Raw genomic sequence first — 27,480 nt, forward strand, 5'->3', positions numbered from 1 at the left:
GCAGAGCTTGCAGTGAGCCTAGATCGCACCACTGCACTCCAGCCTGGGCGACAGAGCAAGTCTCTGTCTCAAAAAAAAAAATGGAGTTATTGCTGACAGGAGTGAAGGGGGGAATACCATCAGGGGAGGGTTTATTGAGGAAGTAGCATTTGAGCCAGGCCTTGAAAGCCTAGTATGGTTTGAACATGTAGAAATGGGGTAGAAGGGCAATCAATGCAGAGGGAATAATCTGAGTAGGAGTGGAGTTTGAAAGCCTAGTGTGTTCAAAGCAGAGTCTTGAGTGGAAAAACCCAAACTCAAAAGTGTTTTTTCTGTTCCTTCACTCGAAAACAATTGACACAGAAGACTTCTGTGACCAAATGTGTGGGAATTTTTCCCAACCAATAAGCAAGCAATTAATTCTGCAGTGGACACCAGTTGGGTGTCCTCTAATTCAGTTCAATTCTGACACTATCTACCCGGGGACAGCATCAGATTCCAAAGGTTGACGACTCAGTCTCTAAGCCCGCCCCTCTCCTTCATATGCCAGTCACAGGCTCCAGGTTGCTTTATCTGTGCTTCTCACCAACTGGCTATAAACGGGTTCCCACAACCCCCTCCTTGGGTTCAATTAATTTGCTAGAGCAGCTCACAGGACCGAAGGAAACATGTTTACTGGTTTACTGTAAAGGGTATTACAAAGGATATGGATGAAGAGATGCATAGTGGCGGGAAGCTTCTGTGCCCTCCCCAGGCAGGCATGCTATGCCCCAGGAACCTCTACGTGTTCAGCTATCCAGAAGCTCTCCAAACCCTGTCCTTTTGGGTTTTTAATGGAGACTTCATTATGTAGGCATGATTGATTAAACCATTGGCCATTGGTGATTAACTTAGCCTTCAGCCCCTCTCTTCCCAGGAAGTGTGGGTTGGGTGGGGGGCTGAAAATTATAACCCTCTAATCCTGCCTGGGTCTTTCCAGTGACCAGCCACCATCTGGAAGCTACTTAGGGGCTGCCAGCAACTAGTCAACTCAGCACACAAAAAGACATCACTTAGGAGGCACTAATGATTTTAGATTTTATATGCCAGGAAGCAGGGAAGACCAAATATATATTTCACAGTATCACAGAGAGTAAACAGTCTCTTTTAGTAGACAGAGAGTAACTAAGGGAGAGGAGTGAGAGAAAGGACTGGAAAGGAAAGCTGGGGTAGATCATCAAAGACCTTTCATATAGGGCTAAGTAGTTTTTGGTCCTTGTACAGTAGGCAGTGGTGAACTACTGAATGTTTTTGAACATGGGTGTGTCATTGTTTTACTTTTATGAAGACAGATCTGGGAGTAGTGTGTAGGAGGATTGGAGAGGAAGAAACTGGAGGTGGGGAGACAAATTAGGAAACTATCATGGTGTCTCAGTAAGAAGCATTGAGGACTGGGGCCAGGCATGGTGGCTCACGCCCGTAATCCCAGCACTTTGGGAGGCCGAGGCGGATGGATCACGAGGTCAGGAGCTTGAGACCAGCCTGGCCACCATGGTGAAACCCTGTCTCTACTAAAAATACAAAAATTAGCTGGGCATGGTGGTGTGTGCCTGTAATCCCAGCTACTCGGGAGGCTGAGACGGTAGAATTGCTTGAACCTGGGGGTGGAGGTTGCAGTGAGCCGAGATTGCGCCATTGCACTCCAGCCTGGGCAACAAGAGTGAAACTCCATCTCAAGGAAAAAAAAAAAAAGCATTGAGGGCTAGAACTAGGTAGAGGCAGTGGGAATGGAGATAAGATGGATGGAAAGATTAAGATGCATATGGGAGAACTGACCACTGGTTGGAAGGAGGAGTTTAAGGGAGAAAATTATAACAACTAGATTTTGAGCCTAATGACTGGCATGATGGTAACAGTAATATCAGAAATAGAGCCTGAGACTAAACAGGTTTGGGAGGTGTAGGATTGTTGAGTTCACATTTGGGCATGCTGAATTTGCGTCACTAGTAGGCTATCAATATAATGTCTAACAGCTGGAAATTAGAGTCTAAAAGCTTAGGGCTAAAGATAGATATTTGGGAATTTCAGCATAGAGGTAAGAATATTTTTATGTATTTTTCCATTAAATTTTCTTTTTTCTTTTTCTTTTTCTTTTTTTTTTTTTTTTTTTTTTTTTTGAGACGGAGTCTTGCTCTGTCACCAGGCTGGAGTGCAGTGGTGCAATCTCGGCTCACTGCAACCTCTGCCTCCTGGATTCAAGCTATTCTTCTACCTCAGCCTCCCAAGTAGCTGGGATTACAGGTGCATGCCACCACACCTGGCTAATTTTTGTATTTTTAGTAGAGATGGAGTATCACCATGTTGGCCAGGATGGTCTCAATATCCTGACCTCGTGATCTGCCCACCTCAGCCTCCCAAAGTGCTGGGATTACAGGCGTGAGCCACCGCGCCTGGCCCCGTTAAACTTTCATAGCAATCTCATGAGAGAGTTACTCTTTTACAAACAAGTAAACTATGACGCAAAGAGGGCAGACTGCCCAAGGTCACAATACAGGCAGACTAGTCTGATTCTGGAGACTGTGCTCTTAACCATACACTCTGTTAGACAAACCCATTAAGAGAAAGAGTAGGAAAGAGAAGGGAACATGCCAAGGATGGATCTGAGGAGCTTAGACCTGGGAGAAGGAAGAGGGCCTGGAGACATAATCAGGGGAAGCAGCAGACCTCAGAGAATATAATGACATTGATGGCAAGAGAGTGGTTTCAAGTGGAAAAGAGTGGTCAAATAACATGTAAAATAATATGAAATGAAAAAAGAAATAAAATGGGGGTAAGGGAGAGATCATAGAGTAATACCTAAGAGAAAAAAATGTTACCTAGCATTTCTAAGTTTCTGTTGGGAATCTGTTACTTTTATTAAAATTGAAGGGAAAGTGAAATAACCCTTGTTTTGCCTTCATGGGTCAAGGGATGGGCTGGGCTAGAGTTGTAGGTTTGGGAGGATGTATTCTAAGCTCTTACCTAGCCAGATAAATTGAGGGAAGATCAATTTGGCTCTGGAAAGGGAAAAGTCTTTCCCTTTGAGACTGTGACCTTTCCCTGCTTCCTATTTCTCTGCCAGGTGCTTACATGTTGCAGAAGCTAATTGAAGAGACAGATAGGTTTGTAGTGTTCACAGAAGAGGAATCAGGCATGAGTGACCAGTTGTGTGGCATTGCTGCCTGCCAGACGGATGACATATACAACCGAAACTGCCTTATTGAATTGGTCAACTGTCAGGTACCTTCTCTTTACAAGTTACCTCAACATCAGGCTAGATCATGATCATATTGTTCCCCTTCCCCCACCTCTAAATATGAATGGGTGAATAGAGCTCCAAAAAATTTGGCCTTCTCATAGGTATCATAGGTAATCACTTCTATGTCTAAAAGCCAGTAAAATTTTCTTGGTAAGCCAGCATTAGACCTAGCTGCAGTGGTTGATACAATGTGCTCACTAACCTCATCGTCCTTGGTAGCTTAACTCTGCTTCTATCTCTGGCATAGATGGTTCTTCGTGGAGCAGAGACAGAAGGCTGTGTCATTGTGTCAGCTGCCAAAGCCCAACTGCTGCAGTGCCAGCACCATCCAGCCTGGTATGGTGATACATTGAAGCAAAAGACATCCTGGACTTGCCTCTTGGATGGCATGCAGTACTTTGCCACCACTGAAAGCAGCCCCACAGAGCAGGATGGCCGACAGCTCTGGTTAGAGGTTAGTCAGTGAGTTTGTGAAGGCCCATTATATTCCTGGTTTTCCGTAGACTTTCTAATGGCTGGAAGATTCTTGACAGTAACCTGCTGTTAGTAGCTTAGCAGAATAATGAGGCTAATAACACCTTGAATGTGGGCAATCTCTGGTCTGGAAGCATGTAGTGCTTTTTTTTTTTTCCTCGTGTTCTATTTCATTGCGAAAGAAACTCTCATTTCTCAGAACTCGTATAAAATGGACTGGAACTGTTTTACTCTTTAAGATTGCTGATCCCTATTAATGTTCACACTAATCAGCAGGCAGCCAAGAAAACAGGCAGTGACTCTGAGAATTTTCAGTAAGTTCGCTATCTGCCCTTTCTCTGTCCTCTCATGAAAATGACTGATTGGTTATTTCAGCAAGGCAGTGAGGTTGAATGAAAGACTGCCTAGGAGTCACGTTATGTGATTTCTAATGATAGCTTTCCCATTATAGTAGCCATGAGCTCTTGGACAAGTCACCTTTAATCGTGAAATGGAATTGATACTTCACCCTCACAAGATTGTTGAAAGGATCACATAAGGTGCTTTGAAAATATAAAGCTTTATTCAGGTGGAAAGTACTCTTATTTTTTTTTTTAAGTCAGTATGTCTGGGGAGGTCTAAGTGTGTGGCAAGGTAATGTGGTTTTGTTTTTTTTGTTTGTTTGTTTTTTGAGACAGAGTCTTGCTCTGTAGCCCAGGCTGGAGTGCAATGGTGTGAACTCAGCTCACTGCAACCTCTGCCTCCCGGGTTCAAGCCACTCTCCTGCCTCAGCCTCCTGAGTAGCTGGGATTACAGGCGTGCCCCACCATGCCCAGCTAATTTTTGTATTTTTAGTAGAGACAGGGTTTCACCATGTTGGCCAGGCTGGTCTCACGCTCCTGATCTCGTGATCCGCCCGCCTCGGCCTCCCAAAGTGCTGGGATTACAGGCGTGAGCCACCCCACCCAGCCAAGATAATGTTTTTGTTAGATGGTGAGATTGTGAGCAGTTGGCAGAAACAAGGGAAGGAGCCTGTCTTTGCATTGCGTGGTTGTTAATTTTCTTTTCAGCTTCTTGGTAATATTGAACCAGGTTATATTTTACCCTGTAACTTCTAAGATATAATATCATCAGAATTATTGGAGAGTCTATTGATTATGAGATATGCCTAGGCAATATTGTGCGTTATTACTTATTTAACAGGTGTTAAGTGCTCACATTGTACTGGGCATGGTACACCCCCCATATGAGTTACAGGATTTAGCTGTATCTGGTAAGGACCACAGTGATAAGTCCATTTGCAGTTCTACTTAGTGGGGATAAAACTGATCCCTCTTTTCACCTCCCTGGCTAATGCTTCTTATATCAAGGACCTTAGGGCTTAATCCAGGCAACCTCAAGTGTAATAAGAGGTAATGAGCATTTAGATCAGATGTCAAGCCGTGTAAGGGACCGGTTGTTGGTAATATGAGAAGTCATGCTGATATATAAGAGCTGTGATTCATTCAGGCAAGCAGTGCTCTTTATCAGTAGTCTTAGGAGGTAAGCACAGGTGTTAACTACCCATGCAGAAGTAGAATGGATGAGCTATCAGGATCTTTCTGGCATTTTTTGCACCTCTGCTGCTTTTAGGCATGCCTTCTTTTGTGGGTGAACTCTTTCCCCCCGCCCCCCTCAGGCTGCGATACTAGCATTAGAGTGGAACATCTTGGGCTTAGGTACAAGGGACTTTGATCTGGCCTTTCCTATATTTTTTTGAGACTTGTCAGATCCACCATCTGCTGTGGTCTTCCCATCTCACTCAATGTTATTCACTCTGACTTCAGCTTGGCAGAGTGAATAAAAATAATTCAATTCCCTTCGCCCATGGCAACATTGTCAGAGTGGTTATCTATCTGAAGATAGAAAAAGCAAGAACACAAATGGAACAAATACCAAAATGTGTGGGAAAGTCATTTTTTTTTAATGAGATATTTTGCCCATGACATGATTAGATTTGAACCTTTCTCATTGTTTTTCTGGCTCGAGACCTGTGGGCCTGGCAAAGTGTGCATGTAACTCAGTTGGGTTGGAGAATTTGGGTAGACTGGGGCAAGAGAATGAGACAAGTATGTCCTCTATCCTGGGAGATATGGTTCAAGCTATTCCATGCAGTGGAGGTCCAGATAGTAAGTGTAACTACTTGAAACGTGGAGATCTGTCACCCAATTGTCCAGGACAAGCCACTCTTTTCCCAGGAGCTAAAGTTGCCTGCATCTCTGTCTTCAGGTGAAGAATATCGAGGAGCACCGGCAGCGTAGTCTGGACTCTGTGCAGGAGCTGATGGAGAGTGGGCAGGCAGTGGGCGGCATGGTTACCACAACCACAGGTCAGGCCTCCCCCTCCTCTGCATCAAATGATTAGGAGCAGATGTGCATCCCAAAGGGACCTCATTTCCCTACCTATTCTTAACGTCAGTGTATGCTGGAGTAGGACCATTTTGTGCTAGGCTAGGTTGAAAGCAGTGTTTCTGGAGTTTCTGAGACATAGCTGGGAGGCTCTCACATTACCTTTATTGAGAATGTCTTTTTCTTATCTCTTTCCCACCTCTTCCCAGATTGGAACCAGCCAGCTGAGGCACAGCAAGCCCAGCAAGTCCAGCGGATCATTTCGCGTTGCAACTGCCGAATGTACTATATCAGTTACAGCCATGACATTGATCCTGAACTAGCAACTCAGATTAAGCCACCTGAAGTTCTTGAGAACCAGGAAAAGGAAGATCTCCTAAAGAAGCAGGAAGGTATTCAGGGCTTGAAAGGCTTTTAGGAAGGGACTAGAGAAATTGTGAAAGTAGTTATTTCCTTGGTGGTTTTGAGACAGTAGAGTTATTAAAAATCCACTGTGCACTGGCATTAACATTTCACTTTGCTCTACTTTTTGTAAGTTCTGCTATGAGAAAATAACCTCTATTCTTGGAGGGAGCTGGGATGAATGGGCATTGTTTATGATTCTGAAATAAACATGTTTCTGCCCATGAGCAACTCTCACCCTTTCTGTGGGGTTGACTAGTGGGGTGGTTCCAAATGTGGGTTAAGAGATGGAGTAGATATTTAGGTAGAAACTTGAGCCTTTTATTTAGCTGCTAACAATTATCTAGGGGCTGTGGATACCTTCACCCTTATCCACCATGAGCTGGAAATTTCCACCAACCCAGCTCAGTATGCCATGATCCTGGACATTGTCAACAACCTGCTGCTCCATGTAGAACCTAAGCGGAAGGTGAGCATGGGCCCTTGTAGAATGCTGGTTAGCCTCACAGGAACACCCAGACTTTGTGCTTTATTTGGGCTTCTGTAAGAAAAGCCATGCTTCACACTGAAAAAGGGCCTTGTGGTTGATAGATTCTCTTAGTCGGCAGTGACAATTGAAATTCCACTTACTTAGGAAAGGCCTGAATATCTCTCAGACCGTAGGGCTTGTTTGCCTGATTGTTTTCTCCTAGTCATTTCTCTACTCAGTCACCTAGACACCTCTAAAAACATTTACTATTCCCTGCTTCCACCTCCATCCCATCCTGTTGGGCCTGACCTATTGTGAAATCCACATTGCCAAATTTTCTGCATTGACCTACTACTGTTACTATTACCAGTGACAGATAAAGGTTAGCTTTCTAGAAGAGACCCCCCCCCCATTTCTTTCTCCTTTCTCTATTTTACTTTACTACAAGACTTGTCTACTTAAAAATCTTATTCATTTCCCTTTCCATTCCTTTAGGAACATAGTGAGAAGAAGCAACGGGTCAGGTTCCAGCTTGAGATCTCTAGCAATCCAGAGGAGCAACGCAGCAGCATACTGCATTTGCAGGAGGCTGTGCGGCAGCATGTGGCCCAAATACGACAGCTGGAGAAGCAGATGTATTCTATCATGAAGGTAGTCACTGCAGATAGATAGTTTGAGAACCAGGAAGTCTCCTAGAACGAGGGCGGTCTCTCAGTTTCTATCCTGGTTCCCTAGTCTTTGCAGGATGACAGCAAGAATGAGAATCTGCTTGACCTGAACCAGAAGCTTCAGTTGCAGCTAAACCAGGAGAAGGCCAACCTGCAGCTGGAAAGTGAAGAACTGAATATCCTCATCAGGTGCCCCAGCATTCTTTCCTTGCCCTTTTCCAGTGCCCCAGCTAGAGGCAGTTCTCTTTCTTGCCCATGTTTTGACTGTCTTTAGGTCTAGTGTGCATTATCAAAGGCTGATGTAGGAGTAGGTTCAGACATCTCTTCCTGAATAAGAAAATGGTAGTTGGGAAGGATCACTTTTTTTTTTAGAGACAAAGTGGTCTCACTATGTTGACCAGGCTGGTCTGGAACTCCCGGGCTCAAGCCTCCTGCCTTGGCCTCCCAAAGTGCTGGGATTACAGGCGTGAGCTGGGATTACCACACCCAGCTGAAAGATCACTTTGGTGGCCTTGATACTATGCATCTGAACTGAAAATACCTTTTTTTTTTTTTTAATGAACCTGACATAAACATATGAAAATGTCTTGAAGTTGATCAGTATACAGTTGCAGATAAAATTGTAGGAATTATTAGTGGGAAGACACTACTTTATCAAGAAGCTATAGAGCTGAAAGATGGGATTTGTGCTCCTATGACCTAGAATGTCAGGAGCAATAAATTCAGTGAAAAAAATGTAGGGACTGGCTAACCCAGAATAGGTTAATTTCTGGGTTTACCTCCTGCATCATTCTGGAGCATTCTATCCCACCCCCAACCCATGTGCTGTTTCCCTTACTGGCTTTGGCTCCCCTGTCCACTTACAGGTGTTTTAAGGATTTCCAACTGCAGCGGGCTAACAAGATGGAGCTGCGAAAGCAGCAAGAAGATGTGAGCGTGGTCCGTCGCACTGAGTTTTACTTTGCTCAGGCACGGTGGCGCCTGACAGAGGAAGATGGACAGCTGGGAATTGCTGAATTAGAACTGCAGAGGTTCCTCTACAGCAAGGTATCTGGGGTATATGGTCACACAAAGGCAGCTGTATTGAGAGACATTGACCTAGCTTAGGAGTCTAACTCATAAAAGAGAAATAAAAGGGGGTTAATTATTGTATGATTATTAATGATAGTATCATTAATATTAATGAGCTCATTAATCATATTAATGAGCTCATTAATCATATTAATGAGCAGAGCTTCCTTAGACACATCGGTTTATAATGAATGATACACATATAGCTCTGATGCCATAGGGGGAGAGTAAGAATGAACAAAGAAATAATTTTTAAAAAATGATACAGGCCACGTGTAGTGGTTCATGCCTGTAATCCCATAACTTTGGGAGGCTGAGGTGGGAGGATTGCTTAAAGTCAAGAGTTCAACAGAAATTTTAAAAATTAGCTGGGCATCATGGTGCATACCTGTGGTCCCAGCTACTTGGGAGGCTGAGGCAGGAGGATTGCTTGAGCCCTGGAGTTCGAGCCTGCAGTGAGCTGTGATCACACCACTGCACTCCAGCCTGGGCAACAGAGTGAGACCCTGTCTCTAAAAAAGAAAATAAATAATTAAAAACATATATGATAGACCGGGCACGGTGGCTCACACCTGTAATCCCAGCACTCTGGAAGGCCGAGGCAGGTGCATCACCTGAGGTCAGGAGCTGAAGACCAGCCTGGCTAACATGGTGAAACCCCATCTCTACTAAGAATACAAAAATTAGCCAGGCGTGGTGGTGCACGCCTGTGGTCCCAGTTACTCGAGAGGCTGAGGCAGGAGAATCGTTTGAACCTGGGAGGTGGAAGGTTGCAGTGAGCCGAGATCGTGCCACTGCACTGCAGCCTGGTGACAGAGCAAGACTCCATCTCAAAAAAAAAAAAAAAAAAAAAGAAAAAAAAGAAAATTGGGTGTGGTGGTGTGTGCTTGTAAGCCCAGCTACTCAGGAGGCTGAAGCAGGAGAATCGCTTGAACCCAGGAAGGAGATGGATGTTGCAGTGAGCCAAGATTGTGTCACTGCACTTCAGCCTGGGCAACAGAGTGAGACCCTGTCTCAAAAAAATAAAAATAAAAATAAGATACAGATACAGGTGAGTTTGATCAGATGCTTCTCTTGTTGAGTAAGAAGATGATCCCTAGAAGTATGGCCCAGAGGCAAATAATCTTTCATGTCTAGCTTGGAATAGAATATTCTAATACTGACATTCAGCTTTTCTGCCATTGACGTAAAGAAGGCAGTATTATTTATTACTTTCTCCTACCAGAGGCGTTTGGAAATGAATTAGAACATTTTTTAATGTCACAATGGCTAGATAGTACTACCAGCATTTAGTGTCCTGGACAATAGTGCCCATGAGACACACTGGATTAAAGAGTGTTGATTGTATGAGTTTGAAGGAGATCTCAAGGTTGGGATTAGGCATATGTAGAGCCTGAAAACAAACTGGATACATAACAATTGTCTAGTAGACTTCTGAGAAAGGTTTATTATAGTAGATGGGGCAAAATCTGTCTTTATAGGTGAATAAGTCTGATGACACAGCAGAACATCTTCTGGAGTTGGGCTGGTTTACCATGAACAACCTCCTCCCCAATGCTGTCTATAAGGCAAGTCTTTTTTCCCCATTCCTAGTCCATTTGCATGTTTTTAGCACGGGGCATTTATAACGGCCCTTCAGTATAAATCCACTATGGAAAACAATGTGGTGATCTGAGAGGGTGAAAGCTTGCCCAGCTTAGCAGTACCATTGCTTCTCCTCTCATTCTGCAGAGGATTTGTGGGTTGCTTTATGGCAGGAAGGACATTGGGTTGGGCTCTTCTTTACTCTCTATCCTACAGGTAGTACTGCGGCCCCAGAGCTCCTGCCAGTCTGGGCGACAGCTAGCTCTCCGCCTCTTCAGCAAAGTTCGGCCCCCTGTTGGGGGTATCTCTGTTAAGGAGCATTTTGAGGTTAGTAAGCAGTCCCTTAGGGACCTGGGAACAAAGGACATTCAAAAGCCAGCTGTGTGTTACACGATATTAGGAGTAGGTAAACTGATGATGGTATCTGAGCTTAATTGCTTCTTGAATCTTTTTCCTTTTTAGGTAAATGTGGTGCCTCTCACCATCCAGCTGACACACCAGTTCTTCCATAGAATGATGGGCTTTTTCTTTCCTGGCCGAAGTGTGGAAGATGAGGAAGTTGGTGATGAAGAGGATAAGTCCAAACTGGTGACTACTGGTGAGAACTTTTATGGTGGAGCCCCAGAAGAATAGAGTAGCAGCCCCAAAGACAGCTGAGACTTCAGAACGAGGATGGATGACAGCTGGTACACTTGCTTTTTCATAGGAATACCAGTGGTGAAGCCTCGGCAGCTGATTGCAACAGACGATGCAGTACCACTGGGCCCTGGGAAGGGTGTGGCACAGGGTTTGACTCGGAGTTCTGGGGTCAGAAGGTCATTTCGCAAATCGCCAGAGGTACCAAACATGCCCCTGATGATAGAAAAATGGGAGAGTCTTGAGGTCCTGTTTGGTGTGGCTTGGGATTTCTTCGGTTTCCTCTAAGTCCATTCTAGGGATAAAAGAAGAGGGAGATGTTTGGGGTCCTGAGTTTCTTCTGATGGATTCAGGGCTCACACTCCTTGCCTGCCTTTCTTAGCACCCTGTGGATGACATTGACAAGATGAAAGAGCGAGCTGCCATGAACAACTCCTTCATCTACATAAAGATTCCACAGGTTCCACTGTGTGTCAGCTACAAGGTCTGCACCTCACAAGCACTTTGTAGAACAGGGTGGGAAGGGAACCAGATAAGATCAGAGATTCTATACAGGGAGACAGCCAGGTTGTTTGTGATGCTGAGCTGTGGGTGATAAATCTGCTGTTCCCTCTGCTCCCCTCAAGAGTCAGCATCATTACGAGGCTGAGGTAAGGGGAAATCAGTATCTGTAGGTTACTATTGTAGGACTTGGCACTCAAGTGACTGGCTGGGACTCAAAATGGCAGCTGATGTATTCCCCACCCCTCTTTTTTTCTTTCCCCTCCCCCTCCTCTTACAGGGTGAGAAGAATAGTGTGGACTGGGGTGACCTTAACCTGGTGCTGCCCTGTCTGGAGTACCACAACAACACATGGACATGGCTAGACTTTGCCATGGCTGTCAAAAGGGACAGCCGCAAAGCCCTGGTTGCCCAGGTATCCCGCCAGGGCTCATGGCTGTTTGGCTAATGGGGCTGGCAGGCAGATCCTCTTTTCAGGAGCCTTTCATTTTAGAATCCATGAATAAATATCCTTGGGAAGGGGCAGGTGCATGAAGTGAGTGGCTTCTATGCCTACCCTCTGCATGACCTCACTCAGATTATTAAATTCAGTGTTTACTGAGTGTTTCGTATAGCACCATTGATTTTAGGGAACTGAGAGCTAACACAACCTAAAGTTTAGAAGGGGTTATAATTAGACTGTAAGCTTCTTGAAAGCAGAGACCATTGTATGTAAATTGCCCCATTGTGCCTTGGATGTGTTTAATAAATCTTTATTGTCTTGGTTCATTTTGATTTATTCTGCCTGCCCACTAATATTTACATTTTCTTTTTCTCCTCTCCAATCTGCCAGGTAATCAAAGAGAAGCTAAGGCTGAAGCCTGCAACAGGCTCTGAGGTCCGGGGAAAGCTAGAAACTAAATCGGACCTGAACATGCAACAGCAGGAAGAGGAGGAGAAAGCCCGGCTCCTCATTGGTTTAAGTGTGGGCGACAAGAACCCTGGCAAGAAGTCCATCTTCGGCAGGCGCAAATGATTTGGCGATTCGAGTGGCTGCAGTACAGGATCTGACTCTGGCTCAGGCTCCAGGGACTTGTGGGGTGGGAGGGGCTTCCCGTTATCCACGAGGATTTGTGGGTGTCAGAGCCCATAGGCATCACTCTTCAGCACCTGGCCTGTTCACTGCAGGGCATGGTGGACAGTAATGCTGAGTTCTGTCTCACACTGATCAGGCTCAGGGCCAGAGAGGCAACAAGAGAGCAAGACCCAGGGAATGGGCCCAGGGCAGGACCCTATTCCCTTGGGGTCAAGTGGAAGGGTAGGGGGATAGTCCTGATCAAGTGTGATAAATTTTTATAGACATATATAAATATATATATTATATATATATTTCTAAGTGTAACTGTCCTTCCTCTGTGCCAGGAAACGGGAGGGGGCTGATCCTCTGATCCTCACTCCACTGTCATGTTTGAAAGAGGTACTGGTGTTCTGGAGTGGGGGTCAACCCCTCCCCAGTCTCTGTGCTAAGTTCACTTGGGAGGATGGCAGTAGGAGCCAGGGCTGGCCATGGGTCCCCTACCCTTCCCCGTAGGATATACCCTGGAGAATGGCAAAATGATTTAAAGAGAAAAAAAAAGATATTTTAAACTTGATGCTCATTTTTTTGTGTGTGTGTTGAGTGCATGCATTCAATCTGTGTATTCCTCCCTCATCAACCCAGAACATCCTGCAGCTGCCACTCTGAGGGTGGCCCCTTCCTTCCTCTGCCCTGAAGCTGTATCACAGAAATTTCTAGTCCTAGTGTGACTCTGGCCCCATGCTGATGGGTTTCTGCAGACTGGAAGAGGCGGGGCTCGTGTCACGCAGCATCAGGGAGAGGAATTGCTTATATAACTGGGACAGCAGATTTAGCAGAGAGAGGAGGCAGAGGCTGGGAATGGGAGCAGTAAGCTGTCGGCAGGGGCAGCACACCCAGCAGGGGGAACACACCCGGGTGGCTGTCCCTCACAAGGTAGGCTGTGGGGCTCTGGCAGCCTACTGAGGGGAGGAGAGGGAGACATGGGCTTGAGGCCTGGGAAGTTCCTGGTTAGGAGCATGGAAGTGATTACGCAATGTGGGGGTGGGGCAGGGAGGCTGTACTATGAAAGCATCACAGCCCAATACTGAGGTGCAGGCTGTACTCTTAATGCGTCATGGTGAAAATGTCCAACAATTATTTTCCTAGAGGATTTGAATTGTGCCCAGGAAATCTGGGGCTTAGCACAAAGCAAGAGTAATGGGAATTTTGCCTCATGCTCAAAAATGTACCTCTAGGGGTTGAGACTTAAGGGGAGGGAGTGCCTAGTAAGATGGGTGGAACCTGCTATGCCTCAGGAGCAGAAAGTTTAGAGTGGCTCCCTTGGTTCTCAGCAGGGTGGCAACATCCGGGGCCCCTGGGCCCGAGGCTGGAAGAGCCTCTGGACAGGTTTGGGAACCATCAGGTCAGATCTGGAAGAACTCTGGGAACTACGGGGGCACCACTATCCGCACCAGGAGTCCCTAAAGCCAGCCCCAGTACTGGTAGAGAAGCCTCTGCCAGAGTGGCCAGTGCCTCAGTTCATCAACCTCTTTCTACCAGAGTTTCCCATTAGGCCCATTAGGGGGCAGCAGCAGCTGAAGGTAAGTCAGTGGAATCCCTGAGTGGGGTCTTAGTCTTTGGGAGAAGTTAGAAATGACCAGTCTCAACTGGCCTGTTCTCCATTCCTCTGTACAGATTTTAGGCCTTGTGGCTAAAGGCTCCTTTGGAACTGTCCTCAAGGTGCTAGATTGCACCCAGAAAGCTGTATTTGCAGTGAAGGTAGGGGCGTAGATACCACATTAGTCTCTGTTTCCAATCTTGATTCCAGAGAGGTTGGGAGGAATAAACAATTCAATAGCACTATCTATGAGTCATCACTACTCTCCTTTTATAGGTGGTGCCCAAGGTAAAGGTCCTACAGAGGGATACCGTGAGGCAGTGCAAAGAGGAGGTTAGCATCCAGGTATGCACAGAGTCCTGGAAAGGATTGTGGGAAGAGCTAGGCCACAGGTAGGGAAAGTACCTTTCTTGCCCACCTTCTTTTCCTGGTTCTGCCTCATCCATCTGCTTCAGCCTAGTTTAACACTAAAGTAGATCCTGGGAAAAGTATCAGCTCTCAACACAGTTTTCCCATGTCCTACCAGGGAAATCTCTGAAGCATGTCCCAGTGTATTCCTTAGTATTTGCTGGTTCTAGGATTACCAGATAGTCAGTTCCAAATATTGAGTTCCTCTGAACTGAGAGGTGAGGCAGCAGTTCCCCCTCTGCACATCTGGGTAAAACCTGATTTCTCAGCTGCCTTTATTCTCAATGACCCTGTTCCTCCCTAACTTCCTGTTTTCTTTGTTCCTAGCGACAGATCAACCATCCCTTTGTACACAGCTTGGGGGACAGCTGGCAGGGAAAACGGCACCTTTTCATTAGTGAGTGACTGGACTCTCTCCTCATCCCCCAGGGTCTTTGTACCATGTTCCCCACCTGAGATTACCTCTTTGGCTTGTTCTGCCTTTGCTCTGTCCCCCTTCTCATGGCACCTCTCTGTCCCAAAGGGAGGGGAACAGCAAGTGGTATCAGTTTGGGCAGGAGGCCTACAATGCCTTGAGCCCAGGCATTGCAGCTCCCAAACATTGCCTAGACTTCTGGCAATGTATGTAGCTCCACACTGGCTTTGCAGTGTGTAGCTACTGCAGCACAGATCTGTACTCCCTTTGGTCGGCTGTTGGCTGCTTTCCTGAGGCTTCCATCCGTCTCTTTGCTGCCGAGTTGGTGCTGGTACTGTGTAAGTGAAACAGTGGTAAAGGAAATGGGGAGGGAAGATTTAAGTTCGGAAGAAGGAGAGTAAAAAATTAATATTAATAATGGAGGTTAAAGAATAGGATAGGGATGGGATGAGGGCTACTAGGGAAACTGGAAAGGACAGAAAAGCTGCAGCATACCCCATACTTGTTATCCACAGGTTATCTCCATGACTTGGGCATCATGCATCGAGATGTGAAGGTAGAGTTAAGTGCTTTTTTCCCTTTGTCTGAGAAAGAGTCTCAATAAAAAGTCCCAACAAGTCCAAGAAGTTAGGGAGCTGAGAACTGTAGACATTGGGGCCCCCATGGGTGCCAAGGATTTGGGGAAGGGCTTTCTGAGTATAGATTTGAGTGCTGAGTAGGGCATCACCTTCAGCTGGGGTGTATACATGATGAAAGAGAGTTGAAAGGAAGAGGAAGAATTACTTCTCACCTGTGATCTTTCAGATGGAGAATATTCTTCTAGATGAACGAGGTAAGTCTTTTTCCTTCCTTAGCCCCAGGATGAGAGGTACTTTGGTTTGGGAATAAATCATGGCTGATGATGGGTGGAACGGTGGTGCAGTTGCCTTACCTTCTTTCATAGGCCATCTGAAACTGACAGACTTTGGTCTGTCCCGCCACGTGCCCCAGGGAGCTCGAGCCTACACTATCTGTGGCACTCTTCAGTACATGGGTGAGAGAGGTTAAAGCTGATGGGTAAGCATTGGGCAGGAGGATAGCTAAAGGATGTCTGTGACGAGTATCTTTGAAATCTGTAGCCCCAGAGGTCCTAAGTGGAGGACCTTACAACCATGCTGCTGATTGGTGGTCCCTGGGTGTCTTGCTTTTCTCTCTGGCGACTGGAAAGGTGAGAGAATAGTAGTAGTTTTGGGCAGAGAAGAGCTTTGCCTTGTGGTGGGAAGAAGGAAGACCTTAGGAAATCTTGCCGTATTCCTACTAAGGAATGAACCCCTACCCCTACCTCCACTCCCTACCTCTTAACTCAGTTTCCAGTGGCTGCAGAGAGAGATCATGTGGCCATGTTGGCAAGTGTGACCCACAGTGACTCTGAGATCCCAGCTTCTCTTAACCAGGGCCTCTCACTCCTGCTCCATGAGGTAAGGATGAGCACTGCTTTCCTTCTTGGCTACCAAACCATTAATGCTCTCCTGCCTTCATTAAAGTGATTTTTCCCCATTCCTCTCATCAATTTTTTTGAGGGGGCTCCAACTTAACTACCTAACTACTTGCCATCTAAGCTGTACTGAGTCACATTCCTAAGTTCCTGTTCCCCCAAATCTCCTCCCCATCTAGAACAGAGAGGTCCCTTCTGAGAGAGTGGAACACTGTACACTCATCTGAAAACTCACAAGCACAGCTCCTTATTCCCACCTTTGCCCCAAATTAGCCTCTATTTCTCCCTCTTTTACAAATCATCTACTCTTCAGGGTTCTTATTCCTACCCTCCACAGCTCCATGAACTTCTTTCTTCTTTTCCATCCTTTCTGTTCAGGCCTGTCCTGTCCTAGTCACTCATCCTTCATGCTCTATTTTCCTTCAGCTCTTATGCCAGAACCCCCTCCATCGTCTACGTTATCTGCATCACTTCCAGGTCCACCCTTTCTTTCGGGGTGTGGCCTTCGACCCAGAGCTCCTACAGAAGCAGCCAGTGAACTTTGTCACGGAGACACAAGCTACCCAGCCCAGTTCAGCGGAGCCCATGCCCTTTGACGACTTTGACTGTGATCTGGAGTCCTTCTTGCTCTACCCTATCCCTGCTTGAGCCTCTCTACTGTAAATTGGGGCCCGGCTGGGAGCCTGAAGATCTCCATCCCTGCCTACTCAGTATGACCACCTTGATAATCCAGTTTGTTTTTATTTTGTAGCCTCTTACCGTTCTGTTCTCCTAGGCTTTAGACCAGAGTTCCAACCTGGACATTCTGCTACTGGCAGCCACAGCTGGCCCTATTCCTTCCCTATCGTACAACCTACCTCTCAATTCAACATGTCAGATCAGGGTGGTGACCTTTTCCTTTTCTTTACTTCTCCAGTGCTCTTTACCCTCAGGCTGTCAGCCAGAGCTGCTTCTGCTTGTTTCTCTGCCATGTTTCCTTTCTTGAGCAATAATAATACTTCATGGGCTCCCAGGGTGCTATTGATGTGTTTAATAGGCTTGTCAGAAGCAATATGATTTTTTTTTTTTTTTTTGAGACAGAGTCTCACTCTGTTGCCCAGGCTGGAGTGCAGTGGTGCGATCTCAGCTCACTGCAACCTCCGTCTCCTGGGTTGAAGTGATTTTCATGCCTCAGCCTCCCGAGTAGCTGGGATTACAAATGCACACCATTATGCCCAGCTAATTTTTGTATTTTTTAGTAGAGACAGGGTTTCACCATGTTGGCCAGGCTGATCTCAAACTCCTGACCTCAAGTGATCGGCCTGCCTTGGCCTCCCAAAGTGCTGGAATTACAGGTAGGTGTGAGCCACTGCACCAGACCCTTTTTTTTTTTTTTTTTTTGAGATAGGGTCTCACTCTCGTCACCCAGGTTGGAGTGCAGTGGCACGATCTCAGCTCACTGCAACCTTCACAGGCATGAGCCTCCACACCCAGCCTGTGAATTTTTCAAAAGTCTCAAAAGCTGGCATTTCAACCCCTAAATAATGCAGCTAAAAAATATAGTCTGGGAGCTTGAGGCCAGTCTGCAATAAATCTAATTTTTAAAAATTGAAAAGTGAATAAAATAATCTAGTGAGGAAGAAAATAGAAACTGAAACATGGGTGGGTTAAATGTCTTCTCTAGGTCTATAATTGCAACAGTTATCCAAAATAAAACCTCTTTGAAAAGCATAGGATTTTTAAACTGATAATTTCTCCTAGTGAGCCCATGATTCAGTTTCTGATGGGCAAACCAAGAGATTAAGAGGCGGCCGGGCGCGGTGGCTCACGCCTGTAATCCTAGCACTTTGGGAGGCCGAGACGGGCGGATCACGAGGTCAGGAGATCGAGACCATCTTGGCTAACACGGTGAAACCCCGTTTCTACTAAAAATACAAAAAATTAGCCGGGCGTGTTGGCGGGCACCTGTAGTCCCAGCTACTTGGGAGGCTGAGGCAGGAGAATGGCATGAACCTGGGAGGCGGAGCTTGCAGTGAGCCGAGATCGCGCCACTGCACTCCAACCTGGGAGACACAGCGAGACTCCGTCTCAAAAAAAAAAAAAAAAGAGATTAAGAGGCATGCATCAACCTTAAGATTTAAGGTTATTTGGGAGGCCAAGGTGGGCAGATCAGTTGAGGTCAAGAGTTCGAGACCAGCGTGGCCAACATGGTGAAACCTTGTGTCTACTAAAAAATATAAAAATTAGCTGGGCGTGGTGTTGCACACCTGTAGTCCCAGCTACTCAGAAGGCTGAAGCAGGAGAACTGCTTGAACCCTGGAGGCCAAGGTTGCAGTGAGCCAAGATTGTGCCATTGAACCCCTGGGTGACAGAGGTAGACTCTGTCTCAAAAAAAAAAAAAAGAAAGAAAAAGATTTAAGGTTAGAGACATATCTCAATAACCTTTTCCTTTAGTAAGGAAAATCATCTGGACCTTAAATTTGTATACAGTTTTGGCCTTTATGACTTCTTTTCATTTTTCTTAAACTAATTTCTCACAATTTTCATTTTTGTCCTGAGACTTGAAGGGAAAGTAAGTTTTAATCTAGACCATATTATTTAGTTACATCTAATCTCTTTAGACAAAAGACAGTCTGGAGAGTACTCTGTAGTTCTATTTATTAATTTTGTCTCTAGATTGAGCCAGATTTCCCCATGCATAGCTGGCATTTTATTGGCCTCTGCAGAATTGCTTTTTCTGGATTGGACTTTGGTAATCCATATGAAAATCTCTATGAAATTTAATTGCTCGCCAGGTGTGGTGGCTTACACTTGTAATCCCAGCACTTTGGGAGGCTGAGGTGGGCGGATCACCTGAGGTCAGGAGTTCGAGACCAGCCTGGCCAACATGGTGAAACCCCGTTTCTCCCCAAAAAATACAAAAATTAGCTGGTCATGAGGGTGCACGCTGTAGTCCCAGCTACTCAGGAGGCTGAGGGGGAAGAATTGCTTGAACCCAGGAGATGGAGGTTGCAATGAGTGAAGATCGTGCCACTGCATCCAGCCTGAGCAACAGAGTGAGATCTTGTCTCAGGAAAAAAATAAATTTAATTGCTGTGGATACTGTAAAGGGTGTTTATCGTAACAGTTCATAATGTTCTATTTAAGAATGCGTGGGAGAAATTTTCTCTGGACCCAGTTATGCTTTTCCTGAATTGCTGTTTGGTTTTTACCTTAAGGACACTAAATATTCAGCTGATTGTATTTTTCTGTTTGTACTGATACTAGACCATTTAGAGCCCAATTTGTGGTCTACCTTCAGCAAGTGTTTATGTATTTTGTATGCTAGTCATGTTCTTGGTTCTGTCTTCCTTTTCTACTTTTATTTTCCTTATTCTCATTTTTCTAAGTTTTAATCGTTTTATATTACTATAATATCTGCATCTTGTAAGCCTTTTTGTAATGAGGTTGGGATATAAATAAATAAGGCAATGTATCCTTTATCCTTTTATCTCATTTGTTTCTCTTTAGACACTTTTATTACTTTTTAAAAATTGTGATGACCAGAACTGCACACTGGATAAAAACTCTGAATACTAAAAATAGGAATTAATGGTTTCCAAAATAGTAGTTAAGAGCATTTGTTTGGAATTTAGGAGATCTGATGCCTGGATCCACCAATAACTATCTCATCGTCTTTTTTTTTTTTTTTTTTTTTTGGTGGGGATGGAGTCTTGCTCTGTTGCCCAGGTTGGAGTGCAGTGGCGCAATCTCGGCTCACCGTAGCCTCTGCCTCCCAGGTTCCAGCAATTCTCCTGCCTCAGCCTCGTGGGTAGCTGGGATTACAGGTGCATGCTACCACGCCCGGCTAATTTTTGTATTTTGAGTAGAGACGGGGTTTCGCCATGTTGGCCAGGCTGGTGTGGAACTCCTGACCTCAGATGATCCACCCGCCTTTGCCTCCCAAAGTGCTGAGATTACAGGCGTGAGCCACCACGCCCAGGCTCTCATCTTCTTTAATAAGTCATTTTAACCTCTCTGGATCTTAGTTTCCTGGTGTATAAAATGAGGGTAAAATAACCACTGGTTCTTAATTGTGGGGTATGGGTTCAGATTTCTGTGATGCTGAAATTTATTTATTTATTTATATAAATAAATAAGGCAATTTACTCATATCCTTTCTTTTCTTTCCCCTTCCCCTTTCCTTTTCTTTAAGAGATGGCATTTCGCCATGTAGCCCAGGCTGGTCTGAACTCCTGGGCTCTAGTGATCCACCTGCTTTGGCCTCTCAGAGTACTAGGATTATAGGTGTGAGCCACTGTTCCTGGCCTGTGATGCTTTTTCTTTCTTTTTTTTTTGAGACCGAGTTTTGCTCTTGTCACCCAGACTGGAGTACAATTTGTCACCCAGACTGGAGTACAATGGTACGATCTCAGCTCACTGTAACCTCCACCTCCTGGGTTCAAATGATTCTCCTGTTTCAGCCTCCCAAGTAGCTGGGATTACAGGCGCCCGCCACCACGCCCAGCTAATTTTTGTATTTTTAGTAGACACAGGGTGTCACCATGTTGACCAGGCCGGTCTCAAACTCCTGACCTCAGGTAATTCACTCGTCTTGGCCTTCCAAAGTGCTGGGATTACAGGCGTGAGCCACTGCTCCCAGCCCTGTGATGCTTTTTCAAAGTGCAGATGCAGAGGATTTTATAATACCGTGTTAATTGATATTCAGGTCACCCAACATTATATGGCTTTTGTGGTCACAGCAGCACAGTGGGCGAAGGTCCTTAAGAAATGGTTAACATAATGTCACTAGGGTTTAAGGTCCTTAAGAAATGGTTAACATAATGTCACTAGGGTTTAAGGTCCTTAAGAAATGGTTAACATAATGTCACTAGGGTCTCTCTCCTAGGTCATATTAGTTTAGAGACCATAATCACGTGAATGTAGTTGGAATTACTTCTTACCAAATGAGAACATTTTCAACATACTCTCTTCAGTAGTCTACTACAGCAGTGATTCTCAGGGTGCAGTGGAGGGGGTGACAGAAAAATCAAGGTTTTGGCTGGGCATGGTGGCTCACACCTGTAATCCCAGCACCTTGGGAGGCCGAGGTGGGAGGATCACTTCAGTCCAGGACTTCCAGGACAGCTTGAGCAACACAGTGAGACCTCGTCTGTATAAAAATATTAAAAAATTAGCCAGATGTGGTGGTCCTGTACCACCCAGCTACTCAGGAGGCTGAGGTGGGAGGATTGCTTGAGCTCAGAAGCTCCAGGTTATGATCATAACCTGAAGCTATGATTTGGCCACTGCACTCCAGTCTGGGTGACTGAGAGAGAGAAAGAAAAGAAAAGAAGAGGGCCAGGCGCAGTGGCTCACCCTTGTAATCCCAGCACTTTGGGAGGCCGAGGTGGGTGGATCACGAGGTCAAGAGATTGAGACCACCCTGGCCAACATGGTGAAACCCCGTCTCTACTAAAAATACAAAAAATTAGCCAGGCATGGTGGTGGGCACCTGGAGTCCCGGCTACTTGGGAGGCTGAGGCAGGAGAATCACTTGAACCAGGGAGGCAGAGGTTGCAGTGAGCTGAGCTTGCGCCACCGCACTTCAGCCTGGCAACAGAGGGAGACTCCGTCTCAAAAAAAAAAAAAAAAAGGCCACGCCTATAATCCCAGCACTTTGGGAGGCCAAGGCGGGTGGATCACGAGGTCAAGAGATCGAGACCATCCTGACCAACATGGAGAAACCCTGTCTTTACTAAAAATACAAAATTAGCTGGGCGTGATGGCTCATGCCTGTAATCCCAGCTATTCGGGAAGCTGAGGCAGCAGAACTGCTTGAACCCAGGAGGCGGAGGTTGCAGTGAGCCAAGATCATGCCATTGTACTCCAGCAGCCTGGGCAACAAGAGTGAAATTCCATCTCAAAAAAAAAAAAAAAGTTTCAGAAAGTATAATTTTTATAATTTGAAAAAGCATGGAACCTGGGAGGCAGAGGTTGCAGTGAGCTGAGATCGTGCCATTGCATTCCAGCCTGGGCAACAAGAGAGAAACTCTATCAGAACAACAAAAACAAAAAATTAAAACAACATGAGAAAGTATATAAAATAGAGCTCTCCCTCTCCCTCTCCCTCCTTTCCACAGTCTCCCTCTCATGCCGAACCCTCTCCCTCTCCCTCCTTTCCACGGTCTCCCTCTCATGCCGAACCCTCTCCCTCTCTTTCCATGGTCTCCCTCTCATGCCGAACCGAAGCTGGACTGTGCTGCTGCCATCTCGGCTCACTGCAACCTCCCTGCCTGATTCTCCTGACTCAGCCTGTCGAGTGCCTGCGATTGCAGGCGCGTGCCGCCACGCTTGACTGGTTTTCGTATTTTTTTGGTGGAGACGGGGTTTCGCTGTGTTGGCCGGGCTGGTCTCCAGCTCCTAACCGCGAGTGATCCGCCAGCCTCGGCCTCCTGAGGTGCCGGGATTGCAGACGGAGTCTCGTTAACTCAGTGCTCAATGGTGCCCAGGCTGGAGTGCAGTGGCGTGATCTCGGCTCGCTACAACCTCCACCTCCCAGCTGCCTGCCTTGGCCCCCCAAAGTGCCGAGATTGCATCCTCTGCCCGGACGCCACCCCGTCTGGGAAATGAGGAGCGTCTCTGCCTGGCCGCCCATCGTCTGGGATGTGAGGAGCCCCTCTGCCTGGCTGCCCAGTCTGGAAGGTGAGGAGCGTCTCTGCCTGGCCGCCATCCCACCTAGGAAGTGAGGAGCACCTCTTCCCGGCCGCCATCCCATCTAGGAAGTGAGGAGCGTCTCTGCCTGGCCGCCCATCGTCTGAGATGTGGGGAGCGCCTCTGCCCCGCCGCCCCGTCTGGGATGTGAGGAGCGCCTCTGCCCGGCCACGACCCCGTCTGGGAGGTGAGGAGCATCTCTGCCCGGCCACCCTGTCTGAGAAGTGAGGAGACCCTCCGCCTGGCAACCGCCCCGTCTGAGAAGTGAGGAGCCCCTCCGCCCGGCAGCCGCCCCGTCTGAGAAGTGAGGAGCCCCTCCGCCCGGCTGCCACCCCGTCTGGGAAGTGAGGAGCGTCTCTGCCTAGCAGCCACCCCGTCCGGGAGGGAGGTGGGGGTCAGCCCCCGCCAGGCCAGCTGCCCCATCCGGGAGGGAGGTGGGGGGGTCAGCCCCCCGCCCGGCCAGCCGCCCCGTCCAGGAGGGAAGTGGGGGGGTCAGCCCCCCGCCCGGCCAGCCGCCCCGTCCGGGAGGGAGGTGGGGGGGTCAGCCCCCCGCCCGGCGAGCTGCCCCGTCCGGGAGGGAGGTGGGGGGGTCAGCCCCCCGCCCGGCCAGCCGCCCCGTCCGGGTGGTGAGGGGCGCCTCTGCCCGGCCGCCCCTACTGGGAAGTGAGGAGCCCCTCTGCCCGGCCAGCCGCCCCGTCCGGGAGGGAGGTGGGGGAGTCAGCCCCCCGCCTGGCCAGCCGCCCCTTCCGGGAGGGAGGTGGGGGGGTCAGCCCCCCGCCCGGCGAGCTGCCCCATCCGGGAGGGAGGTGGGGGGGTCAGCCCCCTGCCCGGCCAGCCGCCCCGTCCGGGTGGTGAGGGGCGCCTCTGCCCGGCCGCCCCTGCTGGGAAGTGAGGAGCCCCTCTGCCCGGCCACCACCCCGTCTGGGAGGTGTACCCAACAGCTCATTGAGAACGGGCCATGATGACAACGGCGGTTTTGTGGAATAGAAAGGGGGGAAAGGTGGGGAAAAGATTGAGAAATCGGATGGTTGCTGTGTCTGTGTAGAGGGAAGTAGACATGGGAGACTTTTCATTTTGTTCTGTACTAAGAAAAATTCTTCTGCCTTGGGATCCTGTTGATCTATGACCTTACCCCCAACTCTGTGCTCTCTGAAACATGTGCTGTGTCCACTCAGGGTTAAATGGATTAAGGGCGGTGCAAGATGTGCTTTGTTAAACAGATGCTTGAAGGCAGCATGCTCGTTAAGAGTCATCACCACTCCCTAATCTCAAGTACCCAGGGACACAAACACTCTGCCTAGGAAAAACCAGAGACCTTTGTTCACTTGTTTATCTGCTGACCTTCCTTCCACTATTGTCCTATGACCCTGCCAAATCCCCCTCTGTGAGAAACACCCAAGAATGATCAATAAAAAATAAAATTATATTAAATTAAAAAAAAAAAAGACAGGAACCCACACACACACAAAAAGAAAGTATACAAAATAAAATATTGAAGTCCTTTCCCATAAAAAAAAAAAAAAAGAAAAAAAGAAAAAGCACGGACTCTTTCATCCAGTTCTGATGTGATTATCCCTGGAAGGCATTTTCTCCTCCTCTTCCCTCCACCTCCATTCAGAGTCACTGACTTATACCTTTTACATATTCACATGAAATTCACTTAATATATACACCTATATACTCAAAAATTAAAAATTAAAATTAAAAGAATTCCTGGCCCGGCGCAGTGGCTCACGCCTGTAAATCCTAGCACTTTGGGAGGCCGAGGTGGGCGGATCACGAGGTCAGGAGATCAAGACCAGCCTGGCCAACATAGTGAAACCCTGTCTCTACTAAAAATACAAAAATTAGCCAGGTGTGGTGCACGTGCCTGTAGTCCCAGGGAGGTGGAGGTGGGAGAATCGCTTGAACACGGGAGGCGGAGGTTGCAGTGAGCCGAGACCACGCCATTGCACTCCAGCCGCCAGGGTGACAGTGAGAGTCTGTCTCAAAAAGAAAAAAAAAAAAATTCCCTTAGGCCCAGTGCGGTGGCTTATGCCTGTAATCCCAGCACTTTGGGAGGCCAAGGTGGGTGGATCACTTGAGGCCAAGAGTTTGAGACCACCCTGGCCAACATGGTGAAACCCTGTCTCTACTAAAAATATAAAAAGTAGCTGGGCATGGTGGTGTGTACCTGTAATCCCAGTACTCAGGAGGCTGAGGTGCAAGAATAGCTTGGGCCCGGGAGGCAGAGGTTGAAGCGAGCCGAGATTGTGCCACTGCACTCCAGCCTGGGTGACAGAGTGAGACTGTCTCAAAAAAAAAAAAAATTTTTTTTCATTTTTTTCAATATACAATCTGAAATGATCTTTTAAGTTTATATGCTCTGATTTTTTTTTTTTTTAATCTAAAAGAAATCAGGACCAGGTGCAATGGCTCATGCCTATAATCCCTACACTTTGGGAGGCTGAGGAGGATTACTTGAGCCCAGGAGGTCGAGGCTACAGTGACCTATAATCAGCTTTGGGCAGTGGCAGTATCATAGCCAATAAGGTTTATCTGAGGCACAATTATTACTGATTATTGCCAATTGAAACAGTGAGTTATGATCATGCCACTGCACTCCAGCTTGGGTGACAGAGACCTTGCTTCAAAAAAAGAAAGAGGTCAGGTGTGGTGGCCCACACCTTTAATCCCAGCACTTCGGGAGGCCGAGGCACGTGGATTACTTGAGGTCAGGAGTTTGAGATCAGCCTGGCCAACGTGGTAAAACCCTGTTTCTACTAAAGAAATATAAAAATTAGCCAGGTGTGGTGGCACGTGCCTTTAATCCCAGCCTGGGTGACAAAGCGAGGCAAGACTCCGTCTCAAAAAAAAGAAATCCGATAGACTTCACTTGTAATAATGGATATTTAATTCTGTATTTCATGTTATCTTTTGTAAGAATTTAAGATTAGTCAACACCAATCCTATACTCCTCTAGAAAGGTATCTTTGTAGCTCTACTCATTATTTCTTATCTCTAACCTAAGTTACTTTTACATATTAATCTGTTCATTTGTTCACTTGCTCATTGATGTAATAAATTAGTAATCTCAATTTATTGGTTACTTGTTTGATAGAGTCTTCAATGTAGAAATGTTGTCAAAGCTTTTTTAAAAAAATTTAAATAGGCCAGGTGCAGTGGCTCACGTCTGTAATCATAGCACTTTCAGAGGCCGAGGCGGGCAGGCAGCTTGAGCTCAGGAGTTGGAGACCAGCTTGGGCAACATGGTGAAACCCTGTCTCTACCAAAAACACAAAAAGTCAGCTGGGCATGGTGGCATGCACCTATGGTCTCAGCTACTCAAGAGACTGAGGTGGGAGGATCGCTTAAGCCTGGGAGGCAGAGGTTTCAGTGAGCCAAGATCAGCCAAACCACTGTGCCTGGCCCACATAAGTAATTTTTAATTTGCTAGTATCCACATTCAAAAAGTAAAAAGAGGGGCCAGGTAGAGTGGCTCATGTCTGTAATCCCAGCACTTTGGGAGGCTGAGGCGGGTGGATCTCCTGAGCTCAGGAGTTCAAGACTAGCCTGGCTAACATGGTGAAACCTGTCTCTATTAAAAATACAAAAATTAGCCAGGCGTGGTGGCACATGCCTGTAATCCCAGCTCCTTGGGAGGCTGAGGCAGAAGGATCGCTTGAGCCTAGGAGGTGGAGGTTGCAGGGAGGTGAGATCGTGCCACTGCACTCCAGCCTGGGCAACAGCGCCAGACCATATTTCAAAAAAAAAAAAAAAAAATTAGATTAAAAAAAAAAGTTTAAAAAGGCTGGGTGGGGTCGTTCATGACTGTACTCCCAACACTTTGGGAGGCTGAGATGGGAGGATCGCTTGAGCCTAGGAATTCAATACCAGCCTGGGCAATATGGCAAGAGACTGTCTTTATAAAAAATTAGCCAGGCGTGGTGGCACATGCCGGTAGTCCCAGCTACTCAGGAGGCTGAGGCAGGAGGATTGCTTGAACCTAGGAGTTCAAGGCTGCAGTGAGCCATGATTGCACCACTGCACTCCTGCCTGGGTGATAAAGCAAGACCCTGTCTCAAAAAAAAATTAATTTTAATGTATTTTATTTAACCCAATATTCCTAAAATATTTCAATATGTAAACAGTATTTAAAAGATATATATATATATATATATATATATATATATATATATATTTTTTTTTTTTTTTTTTTTTTTTTTTGAGACAGGGTCTTGCTTTGTCGCCCAGGCTAGAGTGCAGTGGGATGATCATAGCTCACAGCAGCCTTGAACTAGGTTCAAGCGATCCTCCCAAGCTGGGATTATAGGTGTGTGCCCCCACCCCTGCCACCCCTGGCTTAACTTTTTTTTTTTTTTTGAGACGGAGTCTAGCTCTGTCACCCAGGCTGGAGTGTAGTGGTGCCATCTCAGCTCACTGCAACCTCC

At 46.8% G+C, this 27,480-nt stretch overlaps 2 protein-coding genes and 1 long non-coding RNA gene across 12 annotated transcripts in view; 2 read left to right on the plus strand and 1 right to left on the minus strand.

The window, feature by feature from the left end:
- Positions 1-13,058, plus strand: part of BLTP2 (bridge-like lipid transfer protein family member 2) — a 30,765-nt gene extending 17,707 nt beyond the window's left edge. For all 3 annotated transcript variants that reach the window (XM_063598700.1, XM_063598701.1, XM_008965099.6), the window contains 15 exons: positions 3,080-3,237; positions 3,504-3,710; positions 5,978-6,077; positions 6,306-6,488; positions 6,846-6,967; positions 7,463-7,618; positions 7,703-7,824; positions 8,502-8,682; positions 10,188-10,278; positions 10,511-10,617; positions 10,753-10,888; positions 10,997-11,127; positions 11,309-11,410; positions 11,708-11,842; positions 12,260-13,058. In XM_063598700.1, coding sequence (XP_063454770.1) covers positions 3,080-3,237; positions 3,504-3,710; positions 5,978-6,077; positions 6,306-6,488; positions 6,846-6,967; positions 7,463-7,618; positions 7,703-7,824; positions 8,502-8,682; positions 10,188-10,278; positions 10,511-10,617; positions 10,753-10,888; positions 10,997-11,127; positions 11,309-11,410; positions 11,708-11,842; positions 12,260-12,442 — 2,114 coding nt within the window. In that variant the 3' untranslated portion in view covers positions 12,443-13,058. The remainder of the gene's footprint in view (positions 1-3,079; positions 3,238-3,503; positions 3,711-5,977; positions 6,078-6,305; positions 6,489-6,845; positions 6,968-7,462; positions 7,619-7,702; positions 7,825-8,501; positions 8,683-10,187; positions 10,279-10,510; positions 10,618-10,752; positions 10,889-10,996; positions 11,128-11,308; positions 11,411-11,707; positions 11,843-12,259) is intronic.
- On the minus strand, positions 10,129-17,121 carry LOC134729449 (uncharacterized). Its single transcript, XR_010110547.1, has 3 exons — positions 15,695-17,121; positions 14,952-15,238; positions 10,129-11,221 (listed from the first exon to the last, which is right to left on the minus strand). It is a non-coding gene; the product is annotated as an uncharacterized LOC134729449 (long non-coding RNA).
- Positions 13,205-26,131, plus strand: RSKR (ribosomal protein S6 kinase related). Of its 8 annotated transcripts, none has more exons than XM_008965100.4 (13): positions 13,205-13,417; positions 13,816-14,064; positions 14,159-14,242; positions 14,358-14,426; positions 14,817-14,886; positions 15,138-15,242; positions 15,420-15,460; positions 15,709-15,736; positions 15,848-15,937; positions 16,023-16,111; positions 16,251-16,361; positions 16,805-17,712; positions 22,589-22,711. In XM_008965100.4, the coding sequence occupies exons 1-12, from the start codon at positions 13,223-13,225 to the stop codon at positions 17,024-17,026; spliced, it is 1,353 nt and encodes a 450-aa protein (XP_008963348.1). In that variant the 5' UTR covers positions 13,205-13,222; the 3' UTR covers positions 17,027-17,712; positions 22,589-22,711. The 8 variants fall into 8 exon arrangements, with proteins under 8 accessions (XP_008963348.1, XP_008963349.1, XP_054957249.1 ...); XM_008965101.4 differs by having other exon boundaries at positions 13,819-14,064; XM_055101274.2 differs by lacking the exon at positions 16,805-17,712 and having other exon boundaries at positions 22,589-22,771.
- The last annotated feature ends 1,349 nt before the right edge of the window (positions 26,132-27,480 follow it).

Source organism: Pan paniscus, chromosome 19, assembly GCF_029289425.2.
Source record: "Pan paniscus chromosome 19, NHGRI_mPanPan1-v2.0_pri, whole genome shotgun sequence".
NCBI classification, from domain to species: domain Eukaryota; kingdom Metazoa; phylum Chordata; class Mammalia; order Primates; family Hominidae; genus Pan; species Pan paniscus.

Coding starts and splice junctions, on each gene's coding strand:
- RSKR (XM_008965100.4), top strand. CDS start 13,223: ATGCTGATGGGTTTCTGCAGACTGGAAGAGGCGGGGCTCGTGTCACGC. Junction 14,427..14,816: donor AAGAGGAGGTTAGCATCCAG/GTATGCACAGAG, acceptor CTTTGTTCCTAG/CGACAGATCAACCATCCCTT. Junction 16,362..16,804: donor TCTCACTCCTGCTCCATGAG/GTAAGGATGAGC, acceptor ATTTTCCTTCAG/CTCTTATGCCAGAACCCCCT.